Consider the following 22,765-nt stretch of genomic DNA (forward strand, 5'->3'; position numbering starts at 1 on the left):
GGCGGCAAAGGCTAATACTGTGATGGAGGCCTGGGAGCGCGAGGGGACCTTTCCTGTCTGACCCTCTCGGCGTGGCCGTCGGCAACGTGGTTGTGTGGTTTTCACTTCGGGGGTGGCAGGAACGGGTGTTTGGGTGTGAGTGGGGAAAGGAGGGGACCCACCACCAGCAGCACCTCCTGCTGCTGCTGTGCTCGAACGCACGCACGGAATGCTCCCAGCAACGTGGGTCTGCGGGGTCCGAGCACACCCCTGAGCTCCCTCAGCCCTGGGACGGGAGAACGCTCACAATCCAAGGTGGGTCAGGCTGGAAGGGACCACAATGCGTCACCGGTCCAACCTCCCGGCTCAGACAAGGTCATCCTAGAGCACACTGCACAGGACTGCATCCAGATGGTTCCTGAATTCCAGAGAGGGAGACCCCACACCCTCTCTGGACAGCCCGTCCCGGTGCGCAGTCACCGCCACAGTAAAGAAGCTCTTCCTCATATTCAGTTGGGACTTCCTGCGTTCCCGTTTCTCCCCGGGCTGGCCCTGGCTCGGCCCAGCCCCGCTCCCTCCCCAGCCGGGGCCGCCCCGTGCGAAGGCGGCGGGGCCACCACCCGCGGCGCTGCGCCCGCCCCGCCCCACCCCACCGCCGCTGTTTACAGCGGCCTCCGCCGACTCTGGGCCAGCTCCTCCCGGCGCCGGATCGCATCTCGCCCGCTTCTGCCCCAGGAGGGGCAGGAGCGCTGCTCCCTCCCCCCGTGCCCGTCCCGCTCGCCCCGGCCCCGCCATTACCTACGGCGGCCGGAACTCGCCGCTTGGCAACGGCGTGCGCGCCCCCGCTCCCGCCGTGCGCGCCCCCGCCCCGCCGCGCGCTGTGCGCGCCGCCGCTCCCCGCGCGCCGCCGCCGCCGTCCCCGCCCGGGCCGGAGGGGTCTTCGCAGGCCCCGATAGTGGTGGCTGCCGCAAGTGCCTGCGCGGGCTGTCTGGCGGCTCGGCCGCGGCCGGAGCGGGGCAGGGGAGGCGGGAGGAGGGGGAGCCGCCGTGGCAGCAGGCGCTCGGCAGGGCAACACTGCCAAGCGAAGGCCCCCGCGGGCAGCCCGTCGCCCCTGGCAACGGGCGAAGCGGCGGCGGGACCGGGCCGGGTCGGGGTCAGGGTCCGGGTCAGGGTCCAGGGGCCGCTCGGCGCCATGGCCGCGCAGGTGGTGGTGGTGGGATCCTGCATGACCGACCTGGTCAGGTCAGTACCGCCAGGGGGTTTCCTGCAGCCCTGAGGTCGCGGAGCGCAGGGCGTCGCGGTGCTCGGGGCAGAGCGGGGGCTCCCGGCCGGGCTGGAGCCGGGCGGGCGTCACGTTCCTCCCCAGGCCAGGATGGCAGGGGCGGAGCGCTCGGCCCCGGGCAGAGGGAACCGCGGCTGCGGCCGGGGCGGGGGAGGGACCGCGCACCGAGACGGGCTGCACAGGGAGCGTGTGGAGTCTCCCTCACGGGAGAGGCACAAGAACGTCTGGACACAATCCTTTGCCATGAGCTCTAGGATGACTCTGCCTGAGCAGGGAGGTTGGACCAGGTGACCCGCTGTGGTCGCTTCCAACCTCACCCATTCTGGGATTCTGTGCAGGGGGGCGGCTGGGCCCGGGTGATGTCAGCCCGCAAATAGTGCTTTGAAAGAAGAGTGTGGGAACGGGGAGAAGTTTGAACGTGTTTGTGCGCTGGAGCTTTGATCAGCTGTCTGTGACTGGAGAGCGGGAGAGACTCGGGTTTGTGTTCTCAGCTGTGCCGAGTGGGTCGGCCTTGGCCTGGCCAGGAAAGCAGTGTTTTACAGTAACCTGCACGGGAAACCGTGAACTCTGAGACTTGTTACCAGCAGAGGAGTCTGACACGATTTTGTGGAAGTGAATAAAGCTGGTCAACTGTAACACATTTTCAGTTCAAAGCATTTGCCACCACTGGAAAAACGAGAAAGAAACAATATGACGAAACCGAAGTTAACTCCATGAAACAGTAGGTTGTAAGTTGATTACTTGCAGGCAACATTTTGTGTGACACTTTCAAATGAGATTGGAGGGGGGCAGAGGGAATGCCTCCCAAGCTGTTCGTATCCAAACAGATCAAGAAGTGGATATAAGAAGCCCTCAAAAATTTAGCACCTCTGCACCCCAAAGCTGTTTTTTTAAATTATTACATCAGTTTTTTAAAGGAATGCCTTAATTTATTTTTATTCCTTTTCTGGGCATTTTGCTTTTCAAATTAAGTACTTGGGTCTAATTGTCTTTTTTTTTTTTTTTTTTTTTTTTTGTACATAGGTAAGGTCTGGAAACGTCTTCTAAAAATTAAAACACAGAAGCTCATAAAAGGTCTTGGTTCCTGTAGCCTGGGCTTTATAGTGAATACTAAATATTGGGAGAATTCAAGCAAAATTGCAAGAGTTTGCAACGATGCAAATCCTAACCTGAACCAACTGACCTTATCAGTCCCAGTAAACTTGCAAATCAGTCTTTGATTTTCACTATTTTAAACACATCTGCTTCTAAACTATATATGCAGAGTTGGTTAAAATAGGCTTTAAAAGTTTATGTATCTGGACTGCATCAGCTGGTCCTGCTAGGAATTCTGCAGTAAAAAAGTATCCTCTATCCACAGACAATTATACCAAAGCCTGTAGGCCAAGAAAGTGCAGAATATGTGATTAGAAGAATATGCTGAGGAGTAAGTACCGTTTAGGTATAGACTTGTGTTGCAGAAACTATTAAATCCCTTAAATAATCACAGAACCTGTGTCAGAAAGATTTAATACTTTATGTAATCTGCAGAACACGATGGCAGCTTTCCAAGAGGAATAGTTGTCTTGTAAGTCAGAGTAAGAACTGTGGAACTGATCTTGACGTTATGTGTGAATGAGCTATCAGATGCTCCTGACGTTGCACTGAAATGTAAAATGTGGTGCTCTAACCTCAAGACGTTCCTTTTCCTGTCTGTCGAAAGTGTGGAGGAAAAAATAATCAAAAAATTCTGACAGCTGCAGCTTTGGGCTTTTTTTGACACTTAAACAAACAAACAAACAAGAAAACTCCCTTTTTTATTTTTTTTTGGCTGCAAATTTGATATGATAGGAATGCATCATTCATTTGAAGCCATATTAGCTGGCCACTCTGTAACCAGAGATTACAGCGTGGGCTGTAGCGATAGATGCTGTTACACTGAGATTAAGTGGTCAAAGAAAAGCCATTTCATTTTTCAATCAGCTGAGAGGATTTCTTCAATTGTACAAATGCTATCACAAGCATGTATCTGACTCACCATTATTAGCCTCTACTTTAAGGAGCAGTGGAGAGCTTTTTATGTGTGATAAGCTAATTTACAAGGGACAGCCTCATTCTTTCTGTTACTAGCACAGGACTACAAACACTTAACAAAATAAGAAAAAGAGTGTGTTTAAGTTTAGCTGACAAGAGTTTAATCTGGAAAAAGTCTCCATATAGTACCAGTGTAGACATAGTTTAAATGTATCCTGAGTTACAAAAATCTGTGTAAAATTACCGGAAAGGACTAAGCAGTAGTCTTGGTTGCACCTAGGTGGAACAGGAAACTATAAACAAGTTTTATTAAATGTGGTAAAAACTGTCGGGTTAGGATTAGGATTGGTGCCAGGAGCATAACTTTTGACTGTCTTTGTATCTGGGATTTAGAGGGGGCTGCATATTCTAGATTTAAAGCTAGGGTTCTTTTCAGCTGGAATGAAAGAGCATTCGGGTGGGGGTTGTGAGTTTGTCATTTGTGCCGTTGTTTCAGTTTGCAAGAGACTTGGATAGCAGTGATCATGTTAAATGCCTATCACTCATCTGGAGGAGCCCGAGTGAGTTTGTGAGTCTTGCAGAAGAGGTCAGACACATTTTTGGATACATTGTGTTTGATGGGCATATTCACTGCTCAACACTAAAGCCTGTCTTCTTAGAAGATAATGATATTGATTGAGACTCTGTAAGAGCTACACAAACTCTGAGTTACTGTGTTAACTCAAACTGGTAAAATACCATGTTGGCCCTTTAAAATACAGCCTTGTCCTTCTGTCTGGACAGCTAGAAGCTCAGGGTGTCAGACTTTAAATGGTAGTGTCAGACTTTAAATGTTAAGCATTCCCAGGTCTGTAAAGACAAGGTAGTGAAAAGTTTCAAGCTACCATTGGACATATGGTAGCCAGATTCACCACTAAAAAAATCTGTGCATAATGTTTTTACTCAGTACAGTAAACTGATGATTTAAAGAAGCGTAACCTCTGTGTGAAATGGAAACGTACAGTTTGAAATTTGCTGTATTTTATGTAACAACTGAGGCAGAAAAAGACAGGGACTTTCTGTTAAAGACAGGTATTCAGATTTGATTATTTTGAGAAATAATCAAGTTCAGAAGAAAGGGTAGTGTGGCTTAAAATTCTTCTAAAGGGAAGAGACCCAATCGTTTGCTTTTAAAACACTGTTCTCATTGGAAATTCTTTTCTCATTGTGCTGTAGCGCTGCAGTGGCAGAATGTGGGTTTTCTAAAGTGAACTTCATATGATCAAAACAGCCTCACGTACATACATGCAGTAAACCACACTCTTTTGGCTTAGTAGGACCAGGAACAAAACATATTTGTGGTCACAATCACAATCAACACTTCATTGGCAATAGCAGGCAATGGTAATAGAAAACAAAAACAGCATTATTCTATATGATCTAGATATCAAACCAGACGGGTACTATCCATAGTATTATTTAAATAATTTCTCTTCTGACTCATATTTACAGACTGGTCGTGGCATTGGCATTTTAATTCATATTAAATCAGGACAAGACTAAACATATAAACCAATGAGAGCCAGACACACTAAAACAATTACAATAAACAGGAGAAACTTTGGCATGGCAATGGAAAACAGCACAAGCATAGAACAAAATGTAAGATGGAAAAACAGTCTTTGGATAGTCACAACAACAACCTTTCAGTTTAAATTAAAGAGAATAACACCACAATCCAAATACTGGAAAACTATATTTGTTAGAATGTTCAGAATTTAAAGAATTTTCTATGGCCCTCTTTCCTGTCATCATGTTGCTTCACTCCCTTTAGGGAGTAGAAGTAAAAGTTCTGCTTCCAGCCTACTGTTGTAACAACCAGCCTTAATAATTATCGTGAGTATTAAACATTGATTGAAAGTATTCGGCAGGAAAAGAAAGACAAGGCAGAGAAGGCACTGAGGTACACACAGAGTACTGTGTTGCTCAAGTGGGGCAGACAGCAGTGACAAAAGCACACCCAGTATAAAGATCCCAGACAGACACATCACGTCACCTTTGCTAACTGTGCACAACGTCTGCCTGGGCCAAATAGCAAAGGTATCATCTCCTCTAGTGAGATCCTACGTCTTCATCTTAAGTCTCTAGTGGTGGTTATTGTCTGCTGAAGTGCTCAAGTAAATGGCTCATTGGCACATTAGGAATGTCCATGATCCAAAGCTATGTATGCACTTTCTTTTTTAGAAATGCGTTATTTGGAACAATAATTTCAGGAGGTTTTGGTGGGAATATGAAGAGGAATTTTCTTACTTTTCTTTTGAGTGATCAGAGGAAATCTCACATATGACTTCATTTTCTTCTTTGCTTTGTTTCCAGATCTCACACATGTTCTCATTTCCACCATTTCTTCTGCACGCACAGTCACCAACTTTAATGGTTTTGTCTTGTTTTAATTTTTTTTCTGCTCTTCAGCTTCTCCTAGCAGCAAAGTGTTCTAGAATCCTTCAGATTCATTTCATTTGTGTTTTTGTTTTTATCTGTAATGCTTCCCCTGCAGCAGCCACTCCTCGTTCTAGTCAATCTGCTATTGCCAGCAGCATGGGAAAGCACAATTGTGAAGGAATACAAGCTTAGTCCAGTTGAGGAAATTAATCTTCTGGATTCAGAGAAAGGCATCAAGGCATGAGAGAATGTGTCATCTGTGAATTGTTTCATTTATGTAAAGGTGAAAAATCTGGGCTTGATTTCAGAGCCAATGCTGTCTGCCCCTTGTCTTCTTTTCTGACCTAGCAAAGTCTGGGTGTGTAGTAAAGGCTGAATGCACAGGCTCAGCATTTTGAAATTCTGCTCTGATTCTGGAGGACCTAAATGTGGTTTAGAGAAACTTCTCTTTGCCTTCTCTTGCATAGCAGGAAGAAAGTTGTGTCTCGGGGCCCCAAAAAGAAAAATGGGATAAGAATCAAGTTGATGAAATCTTCAGTAATGGCATTCACTAAGAAAATTGTCTTCTGTGCATATACAGCTTTTGAATATCTCTAGTGACCGAGACACTGCTGATGTGGGGCCTGATCCAAGCTCATTCATGTCAAAGAAGCTTTTCACTGCTGTAAACTGAAATTAGATTGTTGTCCCCCAGCAAAATCTGAGTGATGGTTTATTTTAGGGTGAGACATAGTTTAATGTTCTGGCATGTTAAAAGTATTTGGTGTTATACTCCACACCTGAAAAGCTTCCAACAAAGTTCCGCTAACAAAAAATGACAAAATATTGAAGAGGAAAAAGGAGGGAAAATGTCTGCTTGGGCGCCTTTTAAATTAACACAAAATAACTAGGGCAAGGCCACCAGGGCCTTTTTTTAACCCATTACAAGAGCTGGATTTGCAACTAAGGTTATGAACCCCAAGCGAGAGACAGTGCGCCATTGATCCCAGCTGGCACCTTCTGAAAGAAACTGTTGTTTGTGCCACAGAGGATGCTGTGGGCCCTCTCTGAGAAGGACTGGTGGTACTAGAACACCTGCTCAGCCCTTGTCTTTGGCTCTTATCCATGAAAACTTTTTTTTTTTCCTCCCCTTACTAAATGGAAATGGAGGAAGTTTTAAAAGTCTCGGGAAATATGAATGTGAATCTGGTCACACAGTGTCTTTCAAGTTAAGTGCAAAAAAAAGTGTTGCTTTCTGGATTCTCTTTAATTGAAATGTCCCTGCCCTTTCATTTGGTGTCTTCATTTTGTGTCCTACTCTACTGTCTACTGTAATTAGGCACTGTCTTTTCTTCCAGAGGCAATTCCATTTCAGCAATAACTAATATGCCTCTTGTTCTTTAGACTTGTTTATCTAGTTAAGTTTTAATAGTATGTATTTAGTAGTGGTTTTGAGCTAAAGAATACCCTTTGTGGTGCTACAGTCAGGCCCGTACTACATGAGTGCCATAGCTGAAGTAATTTCTTTGGCTTCCCAGTCACCAGGAGTAGCACTATTTGCCTTACTGTACATTGGAAAACAATTTAGATTTCGAGGACAGGAAGAAAGGCAGTTTGCTTTGTAAAAAGATAGGGAAAAGGTAAAGAGAATTGGAGGAAGGTGTTAAAAATGGCAAAGGTGGTAGGAAAGACCTAAGGTTTTACTGCAGAAAGTGTGAAGAGTCTGTGGAGTCAAAGTTGAGATAAAAGGCAGGAAAACTACAGTTCTAACAGTGACAGGTCCCCTGCTGTCCAGAGGCGCCTTGTTTCTGCCTTCACTTTCTGTCAGCTCTTCCTGCCTGCTTGCTTACTGCAATTTTCTCACATGGCTGCATGGCAAGGACCAGGGAAAAGCTCTGTTTTAGTCCTGCTATCTTCTCCCAGCACCAGCATTTTGGAAGATATGGCACTGGCCTCTGTTACCTCCTCCTTCCCATGAACGAGTTCCCAGCTGTCTGCTTCTGTTCCTACCAGCTGCAGTGTCTGGTCTGTTTGAGTTTGTAAATTGCTTTGAGATCCTTCAAGATGAAAGGTTCTACTTAAGTGAGATCATTATCGCCTTCTACATTTCTCCACGCCCTGTTCTTGGTTCAAGCTTCTTGTCTCATCTCAATTTGGGGTCCAGCACAGTGCTCAACATTCCCAGCTCATGGCAACACAAAGCTTACACACAAATTTCAGCTTCCAATGCTTGAGTTGCTTGATGCCTCTCAGAATACTTCAGAGCTGAAGGTTAAATATATGTATTTTCCTGAGCCGATGCCAAAATGCTTAGCACTTGCCACACTGAGATTGTACTTCTGCATTTGTGTCTGACTTCATCTTATTTTGTGTGCTTCAAGAGACTGTGGAGTTCTCTTCCTCCCACTTCTGAAGTACTTACTCATTCTAGGAAGCATTCCAGCTACAATGTTGTTTTGAGATCCTACATTGTATTCTTATAGCCGTACTTTGTTCATGTTCTTGTGGTTAAACTGTAAGCCTGTCAGGGCAGGGATTTTTCACTCCTCTCTGGTGTAGTGAACTTACAAAGGGGAACCCTGACAGGAGTTCAGAGAGCTCTCTGTTCAAAGACTCATAAGCAGTAACACAGTGTTTGGGCAGGAGAACCCTTTTTCTGTTCAGCTGCAAGTCTAGTTGTCATCTTCATCTTCCATATTTTAATTGGCTAGTGAGAGAGTTTTTCACTGTATAGTATCTATGTGTTTTTATTCCCTATGTCATTCACATTCCAGTGAAATTTCCCTCTTTCCTATGAAAGTGAGGTCATCTTAAACCTGTGTTTATGATACTGCAGTCATTTCCATGGCAGTAGACTATGATATCATCAGTGGAGGATTATGCCTTTCCTATGTGTGTTAGCAATTAAAAATTATGGTTTGTGAGATAAAACTAGTGTTTACCAAGCTTTTAGGTTTAGTCCATGTGAAGCTGGGAAACTATTGCTTAATTCTCTAGAGAGTTCACTTGGGTAATGGAGTAAATGAATCCAGAAACATTTTGATCCTAGCAGGTGATATGTTTTTGGGGTGTATTTTCCTAAAGGGAGAAGAAAATCAGCTACTCCATCTTGTGTTGTCTCGCCTGGCAAAGAACACTTGTCTGAAACCCTGTGGTACTCCTTATGGTTTTGTTATTCAGGGCTACTTAAATGCTTGACTTAAAGATTCACAAAATTGCCAATTTTCTCATTAGGCTGGCATCTTTCACCTTTGGAGGTCAGTAAGCTATTAGACACTACCCACAAAAGGAAAATCACGTGATCATAAGTCTTTTCATCTTTTTAATGGGTGTCCTATTTGCCAGCTACCAGTAGCTGAATCTCTTTGTTCAGCCTTCCTAAGGATGTACATGCTTTCTAATGGGTTGCTGACAGCAGAGTCCAGTTTCAACACTGGGATGGCAAAAGAAAATTCATCCATTTAAAATATAGTGTCCACTGCTAGAACAGTTGCTAATGCTGCAAGATGAGAACGGTGGATTTACAACATAATTTACTTCATCCCTTCAAATACTTAAGAATTATTAAGCCAAGAAAGTAGACTTTCCTAAAAAAGAGTGAAGAGAAAGGGGAAAGGCATCAGGTGAAAATTCATAGAGAAAGAACATTGTCAGTCAACGTATTGCTACATGAGACAAAATTTATAATACTTTTTTATTAATGTACTTTAATTTCAGAAATACACAACACCTCTGTACATTTCAGCCTGTCTGTTTTCCCACCCAGCAGAACTGAACTCTCATAAAATATCTGTTCAATCAATCTGGGTAAGACCATTAGGAAAAAAATGTTGAAATGGTGTGCCCTAAGTGTGTATTAGGACTTGCATGTGTCCAGTTTCACAGAAAGTCTAGGATGTGAAAGCGTTCTTCCCAAAATTTTTACCATGTTAGTGATTACAGTGGAAAGAAATTCCATTTCCCATAGTCATTTGTGCAAATGGAATCAGGGTGGAATAAAAAGACAGATAGACAAAATTACTATATGTAGTTTTTGGAAACTGAGATTACTAATGCTGTAACAGACCTGGCCCTTATTTCAGGTGAAGTTACAGCACCTGCTGAGTGTGCAGCTTCCCCATCATTCTGCATTCAGGCTGAGGCTTCATCTGTCCTTGGAAAACCCAGAGCAATACCTCTCTTAGAAGAAAATGAAAAGTCAGGAAACAATAACGTTATGATCAGGGAAGAGGCTGTTGGGATAAAAGTTTATTTACCAATTGCCCAATATCAACATGTGGAGTAAGGGGGTTGTGTTCATTTCTACTACAGGAAGATGACATTTTATCTCAGGAATGCACTGTAGGATATGGCCACAGCTTCACATTGTAACATCCCACTTTACAGATAGAACAACTGTCGCCTTTTGCTCTCTGTAGGGTTCTTAGGCATCTGAGCAGTTCCAAGTAAATAGCATGCAAAATGGCAATCCACAGAGCACTGGCATTGTCAGTACTCCAGGGTATTCCTTGGGCTTCTGCTGTATCCCAGTGACACAGATGGAATATTATGTTATGAATATATCTATAATTTCTAGCCCCAAGAAATGCTATTACCATGTAACTCCCACAGTTTTTTTATTGATTTGGTTATTTTCCTGCTATTGCTGGAAATTCTTTTTGACTATTTAAAATAAAACATCTCTTGCCATTTCAATCTGGAGGTGTTTGACGCACAAGAGTCTGTACAGTCAAATGGGAATTTGTCTAAAGGAACTCCTTTGAAAGTATTTGTCACAATAAGAAATTGTTAGGCACTATATTTTAACACCCAACACTGAGGATATTGTATTTTCTCCTCCTTTGTGAGCAACAGAATGGTATGATTAATAGTTCTGTCTTGTTAATGAATTACTTACTGGCTGTACTGTTAATGGAAATAACCATTTTCCTAGATTCATTTCTAGACGTAAATATCTTTGGGTGAATTTCAGTACTCTTGACAGTAAAGAGCTGCTGGCACAAATCAAAAACTGCAATAAAAATCGTACAGAGTCAATGGTAACAAATTTGTGTAAAAACGCTCTGGGCAGGCATATATATTATGTTGCCTCTAGGAGCTGTCTGAGCTGTTCTTTCCAAAGGAGCTTACCAGTAAGGTTTTGTTTGCTTGTTTTATATGGCTCCAGTTGTAAGCTCCTATATCAAGCTGCAGTAAGTTATTTGATGCTGACATCCTGACTCCCTTAAGGATCCTTGTATCATGTACCTTGAGCCTGAAGAAAATACAAAATTATTTTTCACTAGTATGCTGCCTAAGTAGGTGCAGCTTTATAGAACACGTTGATCTTTGTGACAACTAATTATAAAATAAGAAGGTGGTAATGTTCCTGAATATATCAGTGTGTTCTCTTCTGTGTTTTATTCTCCTTTCCATTTCTGAATTTAGTATATTTTTCTCCTTTTTTCCTGTACTAGATTACTAGCATGTCATCCCTGAACCATGAAATTTCCCCTTAGTTGCCTTCGCCTCTTCTTGTTGTCTTTCTACATGACATTCTTACAGTGTACTTCTCGTCTGTATTGGTCTTTTCCTGCCTCTCATCTCTGAAAAGATAACTTCTGCTTTCAAAGAATCATAACTCTGTTTCATTAATTTATTCTATCCATCACTTGCTGTACTTCCTGTGTTCTTTCAGATCCCTGTTTGTAGAAAATGCATAAACCTTGGTAGTATAAAAGGCAGAAAGAAAAAAAACTTTGGTCAGAACTGAAAATAAAGGATAAGCAAGTTCAGTACTCATGTGAAAAGACAGGCATTTTCCATGTTCTCAGCTGTAATGAGAGTGAATATACCCTCCTTCTAATTGTCTGATCCTGCTAGTATTATTCATGGAGAATATCCTGTTAGTATTGTTCAATCATTTTTAAAATACATTTTCTTTCTTTTTTTCCCCAGAAAAGGCAAAGTAAAAAATGACCTGTTGGGAAAAAGCAGCGTTTTTTCTGGAACTCATATTACTCCATATAGAGGCAGCAAAAAGAGCAGATTTTTCTTCAGTTTTTGCTCCCTGTTGCTCATTAAATTCTGTGCTTTAATGGAGACATTGGAGTTGTCCACTGGTAGGCATCAGAATCCAGGATTATACAGAATTACACCTTTCTTTCTGGTATTTAAGGATCTACTTTTCCCAAGAGAACTTAAATCATGAAAAAGGTAAAGGTACTTACCTAGAGGAGATTCCACCCTGTCTCAGCAGACTTAACCTTGGCCAGCGAAGCCCACACACACCCCCACACACCCTGCACATTCTCATCTTTGCCCTACAAGCCTTAACGTTGCTGTAATCCAAGATTTTGTTTGATGCCCCTATAATTAGATTGAACTTCAGAGAACAATTTTTATATCAGTAAATTGGCAGCAAGATAGTTTCAAAGTAAAAACTTGACCAAAAATTTAGCCCTGAAGTGATCAGGCAGTTGGACTTGATAGTAGTTGTCGGTCCCTTCCAACTGAACTATTCTATTCTATTCCCATATAATAAATATAAATATATTTAAATATATTTATTGCATTCATTATCTATGATACACTGATTAAGTATACGTAAACAAAGTATTGTTTTGATTATACTTTTAATTCATGACCCATATGGATTCTGTAAGAAGCACTATACTTACAAACTTGATGAAAGATATCATACTTGTCAAAATTCCTATGCTTTTAGAACAACATCTTATTGAAAAAAATTGTTAATTTTTGGACCACTCTGCTACTTTGTCTTGATGACTGTATAGTGAGAGCACATCTATGATGTTGCTCCTAATATTATAATTTAGAAAGCACAATTTGCTTGGGTGCAAAATGCTGGTACTTAATGGTGTAGGGAGATTATTTTTATTTTTTGCCTGTAAAAGATGGACAGCAAGATTTTGTATGGTAGGTACCCTGCTTTCTGTTGGATAGCAAAGCAGAAGCACAGATCACTTTGTTGATTTACCAGTATATAAAAAAATCATGATGACAAGAACAAGGACCCTGTGGCCTATTGAATCAACCATGTTATTTCCACTTTGTTTTTGTTGTCTGATAAATCCTTTTTTTAAGAGGTATAGAAAAGATTAATGTTCACATGTCTTGTTAATCTATCCTTGGGCATATAAAGATTGCTCTTTGCTTGGGTTGCAAAGGTTGTTTTGTTTCCTATTGGGTTTCTTTTCTACTTTAGCCCTGGTATTTCATCATGATATAATGTTCTGCTCAGGAACTGTAGGCAGCCTGCTTCAGTCCTGGGTGAGCACAGCGTGTTTCAGAGACAGTGTATTCTAACATTGCCATCAGATTGCATTGAAAATAATTATGTAACTGCCATTCCAAAAATAATGTAATCGAGAGACATCAATGAAGAACAACGTGGGAGGCAAATAAAGCTAGAGAGTAGCAATTCTGAAAATTTCCACAATCTTTCTTAAATACAAAACAGATGTTTGGTAAGAATGATGGAATGTTTGCTGAGACTTAAATATCTGAAGATAGCTTTATTTTTGTTTGAGTTTTTAAATCTCTTTAGACCTTCAACTTCAGAATTAAACATTCCACAGATTATGAACTCATCAATGTCGTGCCCACCTTTTCCCCAAATTTAACTGCTAATGGTGTGAGGAATTATTACAGGTTTGTTGTTCCACGAGAAAGCTTTTTACTTTTGGTAATTAGTCAAATAAATAACTTCACTGAGTTGAAGATTTCATATTCGTAATATAATTCAGGAATTTTGATGTCCTGGTGATATCATAACTTCACTGAAATGCAGTACAGTGCACTACCGTAAATGCTTCAGGGCATTCATCTGGATGCCTTTATATTTGTTTTATCTTTTAATATCTGGGAGGGTAACATTTGATTCTGCACAAAGGGTCAACAAAAATGTTTGTTGAAGTTCTTACAGTGCTGTGGACGTCTCATTCTATGTGTTACAAGTTTCACTCTTTTTAAATTGAGACTGTGATTGCACATATAAGAAGATATGACCCTTATGACCCTCCTACATCTCACTACAGCCATTCATTTAATTTTCTACCTTGCCAGAGATTTTCTACAGTTATTTACGTACTCAGTAATGTGATCTACAAAACCATTTGTCTATTAAAATATATATATATTTGTGTTTCATAAAATACATATTTTCTTTATGGAAAAACTGATTGAACAGATTCCTGCTGCTTCACACCAATTCATCATTCACTTTTTTGTGTTGTGGTGACAAACTGTATTTGATGTAAAACAGGTTTAAAAAAACCCTCTGAATGGGTGATGGGGTAAAACTTTTGGATCTCAGTGTTCTTCAGCACTGTCCTGCAAAAAAAGGCTTCTCATTAAGTATCAATTATTGTGCCTGATACCAGCTTGTGTAGTGTTTCTGCAGTGTTCATTACTGTGGCCTAGAGAGAGAAGCCAGACTATCAAACATCCAAGCAGTAAGCAAGTATTTTAATTGTCTGAAAAGTTTTTTTTGGTTTTTTTTGTTTAAAGAAAACCTTGTCATGTTCAGGGACATAGGAGGAAGAAAAAAATAGAGATTTTCTATGATTTGTAGTTGGTTTTCAGTCATTAAAGATCTGAAGGGAGGCTACAAACCTAGAACCAGATTGCTCCATGCTTAAACCAAGCTGTAGTTAACTAAATTCCTGAGGTAATCTTTTTAGAAATCTTGGAAGTTTTCTACTTTACAATAAGATGTTTTAGTGGATGATTAAAAGGGGTGAAAACATAAATGAGTCAAGAACATCAGATTTTGAAAAGATTGTGGTCTTTTTGCCTGTGTGTTATGGATACTTTCCCATAGCACATGTTCAAATCTTCAAAATGAAGCTAGACAAAACAGACCAAGGCTAAACCAAAATGTTAAGCCAGATCCAAAAGAGGTCTGAGACTTTTTCACCACAATGTTGTATTAATATTAGAGACAAGAACTATTCTCTCCTTTGTATTTGTTCAGTTCTGAGAACCATGAAAGGCCAGTAAATTATATGTACTAGACAGTGGCTAGTTACACCTACTCTAATCTCACTGGGATTTTCCCCATTCTAGGGAATTCCCAGAAGGGGAGAAAGAGTGAGTTTTGTTCAGTAATGCAAGGAGAACAGAAGCAAAGCTAAATTCTAGACCTTTACATTATATTCCTTTTTATTAAGTAAGTTTTAAATTCAGTATTTCTGCTGCTATTTTCATACCTCTGATCATCTTCACCTTTCTTAAAGAGTTAAAAAAAATCTGAATGTTTCTTTTGATACTATTTAAATGACAATCATCTTAGGTAATGTGATCTCTAATCTAATGTACAAATTCTCTTCTCCTCTGACTTGCCTGATGAGAATATTATTTGGGCTTTTTTTGAGAAAAATGTTCATGGGCTTTTCTATTTTCCTTTTTTGTGCATGTCATTTCTGAGAAAAATACTGATACTTTATGCTTTTCTTCAATATATCTAATGAGCTAAATATACTGTACCACTTAAGTAAACCTTAGCTGCATGGCATTCACTGTTTTCAACACACAAAGTAGTATCAAATATAAGTTCCAGCTTTGGCTCGGGGCAGTTCTGGGTGTACTGCTGCCAGCAGAGGCTCTCCTGCTCATCCCCTCACTTTTTCAGGCCTCCGGGTTCTGGCTCACCCTGGCTGCTGTACAATAAGTTGGACAAATTTGCTGATCCAAATAAAAATTACCTTCTGAAAAAAACCATTTTGAATTAGAAAGCTCCATAAGCAATAAAAGCAGTGCAAGAGAAACAGTGGGAAAATGCTGCCAAGGAGAAGGCATGGTTTCGCATCAGCTTAAGCTAACAGCAGTAATACATGTTTGTAGTACTTTCATGTGTTGAAAACAATGAACAGACACTGGGTAGGTGTCAAGAATCGGAATGATTAATTTCAGGATTAATTTATGCAAATGCTGCTTAATATACATCTTTCCCTTTCCCTTTCTCCATTCTTCATACTTTCCGAATATGATCTAGTCACTGCTTAGATGGGAACTTTTCAAGAAAACCCAGATTACCGGGGAAAGGGTCATTAATGACTCAGTATGTTCTGCTTTCACCTCTGATTCAGTGCTTCAACACAGTAGTAAAGGGTTCTGTTCTGGTTTTAATGCCATCCTTCCCAAGGGATGTCTGTGTGAAAATAAAAATGCTAATCAGCTCTAGCCTCTAAGGGAACTTGTGGCACGCACTTACTGGAAGAGAGGGTTAAAGTTACTGTGGTGGTGAAACTCTTATGTGTGTACCTTTATTCATCCCAAACCCCTGAAACGTAAGCGGATGTACGATTCTTCATTTGTCACGAACAAATGTGGGCAGCATTGCTCTATGCTTTACATTTTGTAAAAACTCAGTTGAAATTCTGAGTGATTATATTCCTTGTTTGTAATATCCAAAGTAATTCAGGATGTTTCAATCTGAACTTTCATCTATAAATACAATTCAATAATACAATGTACAGTTTGTAAAACGTACGGTAATTTTATTATACATCTAATAAGTGTTGAGGATTTTCAAATTTAGTTTCTGGCTGTTCATAAGACATGGCAGCTTAGTATCCTTTGCACCATTTATCCCCTCAAAGCTGATCAGAAGTTGTCACATAAGCAAAGAGAAGTCTGTTGAATAGTAGCTTATTTGGGTTTTTCAGGTCAGTGTTTTCAAATTACGTCAAAGTTGTAAATGGCTTTGCAAAACATTTTATGTAACAATTCTGAAAGCCCGTGTGACAGTTTTTCTAATTAACTTATTTAGCCTGGTTTTGGAGTAACATTAGCTATTTCATCACTTTTAGGCTATTTTGAGTATTCTTTGTGGCACCATCAATAAGCCAAGAATTTTTAGGGTTTCTTAATCATACAGATTACTCATCACTGCTTGCTTCTAACAGAAGCCTGAAATGCTCATTAAAATTGTCTGATGTGAATCAGAAGTTAGTATAGTTGCAGAATTAAATGATGAGAGAATAACATTATATTAGAAAAAAAAAATCTTAAATGCTGGTTTCAGTGAAAGTGAAACCTCCAGGCTTATATATAGATCAGTTCTCTGAATTTGTTTAATATGGAAAATAAAAATAGGCTTCTGGAGTGGAGAACTGGTCTGGCAATCATGCCTAAAATGAAGTAAGGTGAAGGGTTTGTTTCCAGTGAACTACAGGAACCTGCTGCTTGTTCTTGCTTAGTCTGTTTTAGCCTATTTTTAGAATTGGCTAATTATAAATCACTATTCCACCTTGATCCTTTGCCCTTTGCCTTTTGCGTTTCCATCAACACAATAAAAAAGGTCATATCCCCATCTTCCACAAGCTGTTTGATTCCCACAAGCAGTTGTTATGCCATGCTGCTTGAAGCACTGAGGCCCAGATTCTCCTCTCACCAAGTCTGTTTTTTCACTAGTGAAATTATGATGCTTCCACTGGAGTTGCATGTTGATGCCAACATAAAAGAGAGAAGAATCAAGTCATAGTCTGGCCACTGTTAAAACAACAATATTTATGGTTGAACGTACTTCTTGAAAATGCATATGAGCTCTGAGCAGTGCTATTAACAGAAGTGTGCTGGGGTGTCACACTTGTTAATCTTTGTCTAAAAATGTATTAGCTTTTTGTGGAAGAAAATTCTGTTTAGAAAAAGCTATAATCTTTGAAAAAAAAACAACCTGAGGAATGAAAATAAATCGAGACTTGATACCATTTTCATACTGCAGAATTTAAATGAGAAGACAGTATGAGCTAGTGGTTTCAGCTGATCTCTTATTTTTGGTTTTGCCGCTGGCTTCTTGACTGACCCAAGGCATGAAAAGGCAAAATGCCTTGACTAAGTTCCATACACCTGCAAAACAGGAATAATGATGTCGTTCTGCTTTTTAAGGTGTAGTGAGATCTGTGGATGAAAGGAATTATACAAGAGCTGCTGTTAGTGTTTTTTACCAAGGCTGGGTGAAACATCCCTTCCTTACTGAATGGCGCAGAATTTTAGACGTGTGTGTGCAGTACTCGGGCACTGGCTGAAGAGGAGCTTCCTCAGCTAAGTTCTGTGGCCTTCACTCTCTGCTCCACAACCATCTCTACTTGGCTTCCAGTGGTGAAAATGGTGATAAATTACACGTTACCATTAATGAACATTATTTATCTATTACTATCTATCAATACTATTTATTGTTACACCTTGTTGCCTGAAACTGTACAGCTATTCAGATGCTGGCTGTGGGCAAACAGTTATAACTTAGCAATCCTTTCCATATATATATATATGTATATGAGCTACCTACAGGTATATTTCTAAAAATCTGTTAATTTTTATTTAAAATTGTTTAAACATTTCCCAACAAAATGTTCCCAGCTCTGCCTCTCTGGAAATGAGTGCTATTAGCTGAATGTGTGACTCTTTTGGGGTTTATCTGTGGTCACCCACACAAAATAAACCTGCCAGCTGTGTACTGTACCCTCGCACTAAAATCTGGGGTGCTTTGCTAGTGGATGTCCCTACTTAGAGTCTGCATCCGTACCTGGGTGTCTCTAGAAACTGTAACTACTGATGAAGCACAGACATGTAACAGCTCCTTCAAAGCCAAAATCTTAATTTCTGGGACTTTGGGACTTACTTGACTTTGCTAGATTCATTTTGGGTTTTCTTGATTTTTTTAATGATCTTAAACCTTTGAACTGATGAATGCTGGAATTGAAAATTAGAGGGAGAAAAAACCATTTGCTTTCTCCTGAACATTTACAGTGAATTAGGCTCTGCTCTGTCATTAATTCCATGAGATTCTGCAAACACCCTTATGCCCCGAAAGTTACAGCATAAGCTCAGAGGTATTCTTCATATCAAGTCAAAAAACAATCTGTAGTGATTGCCTAGTGCAGAAGTATAGAATCATAGAACATTCAGGGTTGGAAGGAACCTTAAAGATCACCTACTCCCAACCTCCCCTGCCATGGGCAGGGACATCTCCCACTAGAACAGTTGCTCAAGGCCTTCTCCACCCTGGCCTTGAACACTGCCAGGGTTGGGGCATCCACCACCTCCCTGGGCAACCTGTTCCAGTGTCTCACCACCCCCACATTAAAGGATTTCTTCCTAATATCTAATCTTTTGTTCTGAACTGGCGATTTTCACAGAATCACATAATGGTTGAAGTTGAAAGGGATCACAGTGGGTCATCTCCTCCAGCCTCCCTGCTCAAACAGGGTCATCCTAGAGCACATTGCACAGGATTGCATTCAGGCAGTTCTTGAATATCTCTAGTGAAGGAGAGTCCACAACCTTTCTGGTTCTGTTTCAGTGCTTGGTCACCTGCAGAGTAAAGAACTTCTTCTTCATGTCTGGGTAGAACCTTCTGTGCATCAATTTATGTCCATTGCCTCTTGTCCCATTGCCTGGCACCACCAAGAAGAGCCTGGCTCCATCCTCTTGACACCCACCCTTCAGATACTTAGAGATTTTGATGAGATCCCCTCTCAGTTGCCTCTTCTCAAGGCTGAAAAAGCCTCGCTTCCTCAACCGTTCCTCATAAGAGAGATACTTCAGTCCCTTAATCCTCTTTGTTGCCCTCCACTGGATCTGCTCCAGGAGCTCCATGTCTCTTTTGTACTGAGGAGCCCAGAACTCAGTTTTTGAATTTTGAAGCTGTTAAAAGCTTTATTAGTAAAAAGATGTTGTAGGTTGACAAGCAGAGCTGAAGTTAATCTCTGAAGTTAATCATTAGGGTAGATTCTTCTGCATTCTTTTACTCCCCTTCCTTCCCCGTGTTCCCCTTCTATCCTGCAGACTTCTGGAAACCTGTCTGAGGTAACTGTCATTGACTGAGCAGGTTGCTAGTATTTACACCATAGGATGCCTTCCATTCCCATGTGTTGTGAACTTGTTTGGAGCTTAAGAGATTTAAAATTTACATTTTTAAGCCTTATACCTGGAATGTGTGGCTCAAGGAGGTGGAAATTTTGGTCGAGTGTTGTAAATGAATCTTTGAGTTATGTACTTTAATAGATGCGACAAAAGTCAGGTAGTCTTTTGCATTCAGAGAAATTCCTCCAAATAGTCTCAGGAGTGTTTTTTATTCCTTTCAACTTTTCTTGGAGATAGCAAAGCATCTGGTAGGGTTAACAAAATTACAGTTTTGTTTTCCTTTTTCCAAAATGGAAATGAAACCAGAATACACTTCTGATGGCTTTCGGCTTGTATTAGTGCATCTGGTTCTGGGCACTCATCCCCAGAAGAATGTAAATGTAATTGGATTGCATTCAAGAAACAACAAAATGCTGAGAAGTTGTAAAGCTTGATTTGTAAGAGAAAAACTTAAAAAAGAAAAATGTTAAATATGTACAGTGTGCCTGAGTGACAGCAGAGGGGAGGACGATTTTGGTAACGATTACAATTCTGAGGGGTATAAACACCAACAGAGTGAAAAATTACTCAAGGATGGTTCAGGAAGGTATAATTAGATGTAATGGAATTAAAAGAACTATATGTAAACTTGAGCTGAATGTTACAGTTGAAAAGCCATGAGCAGTGAGACCTATAGATTTATTATTTATCTGTATTGAGTTAGCCCTGGAGAATCACAGTGAGGGGTCAAGTGCTTCTTTTCCTATAGAAACATGGAACATGAACGAAAGAAATTCAATCCCTTTATCAAGTAATAAACAAGAAGCTTGACTGGCTGGCATATAAGGAATAAACTTGAACAAGTGGGATGTGGAATAGAGACTCTAAAAGGTCTTTTGAGTATTTTTTAGTCTTACTGGCTGACTGTTGAGCCATTTAGGATTATAAGAATGTAACTCTTAATTTGAAGATGCTTGTTATTTTCAGTCGCTAATATATGTAAATATTGCTTTAATTGGAATAGCCTTACTACACGATTGCCAAGAGCTGGAGAAACTGTCCTTGGACATAAGTTTTTCATTGGTTTTGGTGGGAAGGGAGCCAACCAGTGTGTCCAGTCTGCTCGACTTGGGGCCAACACCTCGCTGATCTGCAAGGTAAGCACTGACTTGCTCTTGGATTACAGCTGAACTAAATATTCGTGCAAGTTCCAGTAAAACTTTTGATCACTTAAAGAAAAGGTTTAGATGTCTTTTTAGATTTTTTTTTTAATCCCTCTCTAAGTCTCTCTTCTTTTTCTTATTTCAGCTATAAATTTAAGCATGGAGGAGGCTGTTTTAAGAACACTGCCAGAACCAGACTAGTTGGCTAGAGATCTGGCAGGAATTGCATGTAGAGAAGGATTGCAAAACTTAGATTGATGTACCATGGAAAAGAGAATTGGAGAGACTTAGAGATGTTCAAAATTCAAGTAATCTTGATTAGCCCCTCCTCTTTATGTTCCCCACTGTTACAGCAATCAGCACTTCAAATTTGAGGAGGAATGTAAAACTTTGTGCTTTGAGGGTTAAATCATTATCTCATTACCTGAGATTAAGACGACGTGTTCATGTCCAAATTCTAGTCCCTTTGTGTGCTATGGGGTATTTTTGCCTACTTTTCTGAAACATCTGGTATACAGCAGTTCTAAAGAATGGCTCACAGACCATGGGGCTGATTCAAGCTGGCAGATGCTATATTCTTGCAATGCTTTTCTTTGATTTTTGTCATTAAACATTATAAGTTTTGAGTGATCATTACTACGGTTAAGATCAAATTTTCTCTCTCTGTAACTTTATTGTCTATCCTGTGCTAACTGTGGATGAAACTTCAAATTGACTGGACGTACTTTGGTTTTTGCCATAGCTGGGGAGGATGCTAAATTTGTTGGATCATTGTCTGTCAGGGATTTTTTGAGAAGTACTGGAAGCATCTCAAGGAAGCCTTCCTCACTGGTTTTCCAATTCAATATTTAGACTAAAGAATGTTGGCTTTAAATCTAGATTACACCTGCAAGCATTTCTGTGGGTTGTTATCACTAGTTGTTCTACTGTGGGGGTTTTTTTTATATTGGCAATGTTTGTGCTTCTGTGATATTGTGTATATTTGATCATCTTTGCATTCAAGAACGATCAGATTCAAGTACAAGATGAACTGGCAGTGAATTCCTTGCTAACATTTTCTGCTAAATGTTAAAGGGGTTTTTTTCCACTGCAAGTGTGAATTTTGCTTTATTTTTTAATGGTCTAGCCTTTGCTCGGTGCAATGGAAACATATGCATTCATAATAAAATCTAGCAGCTATTCTATTTTCTAATTCTTTTTTCAAAAACATATTTTTGTTATTTCAGTAAAATCTAGTCTCCTTTCTTTCTTTCTTTCTCTCTTTTTTTTCTTTCTTTCTTTCCTTCTTTCTTCTTTCTGTTGTGTATTTATTGGAGAAAAGAAACGACAGAGAATGACTTGATATCTATAAATGTTACCAGGTTTTTTTTAATTTTAAAAGTTAATATTTAGCTTTTTAAAATGACACTTTATTGCCTCACAAAATGGTCCTATCTCATAGAAGTCTCATATCATATACGTTCTTATATGTCTGCATTGGTCAATGAGACATAGTATAAACTTTCTTGCTGAATGAGTCTCTACAATTAAATTATTCTTACTTCAACAAATAATCTTAAGTATTCAGTGGTTCTTTAAGCCAGATTGCTCCTCATACACACATGCACACACTCTCTCACACACACACGCACAGTGCTCAGAAACGTGCTTCTCTTTTGGTCCTATTTCCTGACATTTTTTATCCAGTAGAGGTGCAAGAGTTGCTCCTACAGTATGAAGTTCAGGGAATGAAATCAGTATTAATACTAGACAGATGTTCAGTTGGAGTGTGGCATCCTCTTAGAAGAACTATAATTTAGACAGAGGATGTCCTCAACAAGAGTAGAGGGTAGACATCTCTGACCAAGTGACAAGGCATTCTTCATACCTCAGAGCTTTAAGACACAAAAGGGCCAGTGAGGGTTTGAGAGAGAGAGTTTTAGAACTGCTTACAGTTATGACTAGACATGCCACAGAATGCTGTGGAATTCAATGTAAAAACCAAGTACTGATTTTGGGTGGTGGAAATGCAAACAGTGCTTCCTGCTTGGATGTCTCTGCAAGCGGCCGCTGTTACTCTGAGTTATTGATACGTGTTACA

The 22,765-nt window shown here is 40.3% G+C and overlaps 2 protein-coding genes across 4 annotated transcripts in view; one reads left to right on the forward strand and one right to left on the reverse strand.

Moving 5' to 3' along the window:
• Positions 1-1,333, reverse strand: part of BABAM2 (BRISC and BRCA1 A complex member 2) — a 172,676-nt gene extending 171,343 nt beyond the window's left edge. Inside the window, exon 1 of one of the 2 annotated variants that reach the window (XM_064648436.1) lies at positions 1,214-1,333. The gene's annotated coding sequence lies outside the window, so the exon portion shown is untranslated. Of the gene's footprint in view, positions 1-777; positions 900-1,213 lie in introns of those variants that run through there. The other variant, XM_064648435.1, reaches the window with a different exon arrangement.
• RBKS (ribokinase) overlaps positions 827-22,765 on the forward strand; it is a 76,175-nt gene continuing 54,236 nt past the window's right edge. For both annotated transcript variants that reach the window (XM_064648439.1, XM_064648438.1), the window contains exons 1-2: positions 827-1,221; positions 20,547-20,679. In XM_064648439.1, coding sequence (XP_064504509.1) covers positions 1,172-1,221; positions 20,547-20,679 — 183 coding nt within the window. In that variant the 5' untranslated portion in view covers positions 827-1,171. The remainder of the gene's footprint in view (positions 1,222-20,546; positions 20,680-22,765) is intronic.

This window comes from Pseudopipra pipra, chromosome 3 (genome assembly GCF_036250125.1).
Source record: "Pseudopipra pipra isolate bDixPip1 chromosome 3, bDixPip1.hap1, whole genome shotgun sequence".
Classification (NCBI taxonomy): domain Eukaryota; kingdom Metazoa; phylum Chordata; class Aves; order Passeriformes; family Pipridae; genus Pseudopipra; species Pseudopipra pipra.